The sequence below is a fragment of the Sinohyriopsis cumingii genome, chromosome 17 (genome assembly GCF_028554795.1).
Source record: "Sinohyriopsis cumingii isolate HCF-2022 chromosome 17, ASM2855479v2, whole genome shotgun sequence".
Classification (NCBI taxonomy): domain Eukaryota; kingdom Metazoa; phylum Mollusca; class Bivalvia; order Unionida; family Unionidae; genus Sinohyriopsis; species Sinohyriopsis cumingii.
In genome coordinates, this window is record NC_142977.1 from 30,858,580 (window position 1) to 30,862,256 (window position 3,677).

At 36.0% G+C, this 3,677-nt stretch overlaps 1 protein-coding gene across 1 annotated transcript; it reads left to right on the forward strand.

Moving 5' to 3' along the window:
* The first annotated feature begins 2,510 nt into the window (after positions 1–2,510).
* On the forward strand, positions 2,511–3,149 carry LOC149778353 (galactoside alpha-(1,2)-fucosyltransferase 1-like). The gene has a single exon (XM_089938322.1). It carries the CDS (start codon positions 2,511–2,513, stop codon positions 3,147–3,149), a length of 639 nt encoding a protein of 212 aa, XP_089794448.1.
* The last annotated feature ends 528 nt before the right edge of the window (positions 3,150–3,677 follow it).

Consider the following 3,677-nt stretch of genomic DNA (forward strand, 5'->3'; position numbering starts at 1 on the left):
TGGCTATAATGTTGCTTGCGGCAAATATCACTGAATAACATCGACGACGCAATGAATCACATCTTTACGTGATTTTAATGTGTGATTAGAGAAGGTACCTAACATTCACTCGGTGTGAACTAACTGGACTAAGGTTTTCATGACCCAGGGTCAAAACAACCAATGTCAGTGATAGGATCTGAAAGAGCACTAGCTGAGAAGAGCGAGACTTCAAGACGACTTGAATTATCTCCACTTGTCGTCTGATGAAGTCACATCGACACATATCGCTGGTGATAATGACTGGAATATACATGTTTCTATTCGAGTCTGCATTCTTGAGATTACCTTTACGCTACTGTATATAATACATATTTCAGAACTCCATTTATTAACATGTATATAAAATTTGTGAAAAATATGCAGCATAAAAAGTTTACAGTTTAGTAATTAGACAATTCAATTCTCCCGCACATGATTTGCACAAAATCTGTTTCTTAAGATGTAGAATCACATTTAACTCTGACAAATGCGATCATCAAGGACAAAGCATGTCAGTTGATATGGTCAACACATTTCGTCATACGTTCTTCACAGCATGCGATAGACTTTAATTGAGAATAATCGTGATGGATTTTGATAATTGAGAAGCATTAGATAATCATAGGATTAAATTGGGCCATGACAGTTGTTTCATCTTCTTCTCTGTCTCTCACACACATATTATAATATGTAATTGGAAATAGGTAACAATTTTTAATCAGCTGCCAAGAGATCTGTAAATTCTATGCTTTTATTATTCCCATACATCCGCTAGCAATTTACAGGTGAGCACAGGCACATTTTCCTTCAAATCATTCTGGTCATGTATTAAAAACCATAACGGTTACAGATGTTACAGATGGGTAAGCTCACGTTTCCAACTTTATCTTGAAGGTGTCAATGAAAACGTTATTCTGCATTATTTGAATTCAGTCAGTTTTCCCCACCATCTTCCCCTAGATTAAATATGGGACAAAAATATCATTTCTTTGCTCATCGTCTTGTTGATAACGTATGCTGATGAGTGTAATTTCCTTCGTCGTCTGCCAATTTTGTTTTCGTTTACAGTAACTGCTTTCGGATTCCTCCATGATACTAATGGGATATTTAATATGTGGAAATTTTGCACCACCCCAATCATCCTGCGAAATTTAAAAATATACAGTTAGACGATTCGTGTCCTATAAACTTTGTACAAATAAAGCTCATAATGTTCTTAGATTTTCCATATCGAAATCAACTCAATAGTCCAGAATCACTAAATATCATATTTTGTATTTATGGTTAAATTGCATGGTTAGGTTTAAAATGAACTTTTGTTCTCACGAAAACCGATTGAATCGCATTTTTATGTCATTATTGGTCAAATGTATCTGATTTTAAAGAAAATTTGTTTACTTGTATATTTATTATTCTTGACATTTTCTCAATAATAATAATAATAATAATAATAATAATGTTTCAAATAAGTTTTCAAATCATATTTTGTCATGTTATTCTATTTGATATGTGACGTGCTTGTGTCATGCATTCACCAAATTTGCACGCCGAATAAGTCATATATATATATATATATATATATATATATATATATATATATATATATATATATATATATATATATATATATTTCTTTTTCGGCCGGAGCCAGTGCAACAGTCGATCAATTTTCTCTCATTCCATTGTTACAACCTAAGTGTAATGATTGATCAATACTGTCGATTTCAGCTGGAACATTCTATATCAGCCCTTCATAGCGTCATGAGTCAAACAATACATTTAACTTGATATGTCTTCCAGATTGCAAGGTAAGAAACATTGTTGACTTTTTCGCCTCGTAAGCTTCATTACGACTATTTAGTTGATGCTGCTCTTAGCGAAGTAGAAACCGAGATCGTTCTTGGTTTTCATTCCGATCCGAAATGGGCGCGATATGCAAGGGTCATTCATGGAATGTGTGGAAGGAGGGTTGTTTCAAAGGACGAAAGATTCGTTGCATTGTAATTTTGATGATTTGTTCACTTGGAATATTCATGATGTATATAGTTAAATATACCAGTATTACTGGATCAGTAGTACTAACAAAGCTTACAATACCGTTGGTGCTGTACAGAAATCTATCGATATCGGATAAGATTGTTCGTGACATAAAAGATATATCTAGCTTTCAGCAAAGCAATCGCATATTGGCAACTAGTGAGACTGTAAAATATTCGTCTCATTTAAGGCGTATAGCAGGAAATATATTGCCAGGCATTTTTAAGGGCAGAACGCATGGATTTTCGTTTAATACGAACCAGGTCGCTAACACAAACCAAGATAATTTTAGACAAACTCACTTCATGACGATTTCAGGAAACGGTCGCCTTGGTAACAACATGTTTCAATTTGCCACACTGCTGAGCTGTGCCAAGCGACTAAATTACACCGTTATTCTTCGTTCTGATCACAGGATCAATAAATTCTTCTTGATTTCATGGACTAGCAGAATGAGACTGACAAATTTGAAAATATTTGGTGAGAAAAGCTACGGCAAATACGACGGCGACATCATGAGTCTCGATACTTCCAAGAATTGGTCCCTAGGAGGGTATTACCAGTCTTGGAAATATTTTTATAAAGACGAAAATCTGATTCGAAGTTCATTCACTTTTAAACCAAATATATATGAACCGGCTCGTCAGTTTGTGGACAGTTATAGACCAGGAAATAGAACGATTGTAGGTATTCACGTGCGTCGAGGAGACCTAGCGACCCAGAGTGCTGGTGCATCTGGCTATAGCGTGGCACCCATATCTTTCATAAAAAAGTCCATGAATTATTTCAGAGAAAAGTACCTCAGCACTCTCTTCATAGTTGTAAGTGATGGAATTCATTGGTGCGAGGATAATCTGCATGAAGATAATGATACTGTATTTATCAGTTTCATGAATCCTGGAACGGATATGGCGGTACTTACCCTTTGTGATCATATGATTGTTACGTCAGGAACATTTGGCTGGTGGGGAGCGTGGCTTGCAGGTGGAGATGTTGTTTACTTTAAAGGTTTTCCTAAGCCTGGTAGTCAACTGGACAAACGAATGAGCCGGGAAGACTATTATCCCCCTCACTGGATTGGACTCGAATAGCACCCAACACCAATCACAATGTTTCAGTATCTATGCTTTTTTTGTTGATCTATTATTGAGCCAAAATCTAAACGATCTTCTTCACGGAATAAATTATACATGCAGAAACACACACACACACACACACACACACACACACACACACACACACATTCTTTCTTCCTTTCTTTCTTTCTTTCTGAATATTCATGGGAGATCATTAAGGCAGATTGCGTTAGTGGTTGTATCTAAAGGAAAGTACACGAGACGACATTTTCAACTAGGCTTTCCACGTCTCCTATTCTCCTTATGTCTTTCTGTAACCAATCGTCCCCAACGAGCCCCTCCATATACCTATATTTTTATCAACCAAATATATTTTCTCAAACCTTCCACCAATTTTCAACACTAAGACAGACTTGAAGATGATGCGTCATATAAGGATATGATAAAGGTGAGAAAGCTCCTCCCCCCATATCACGTGTGTTGTCTCAAACGCATTGGATTATAAATCACAATTATTGTGATGTTGGATCACTTGCAAACTAT

What these genes read in the sequence shown, in the direction of transcription:
- LOC149778353 (XM_089938322.1), top strand. Translation starts at nt 2,511, where the DNA reads ATGAGACTGACAAATTTGAAAATATTTGGTGAGAAAAGCTACGGCAAA.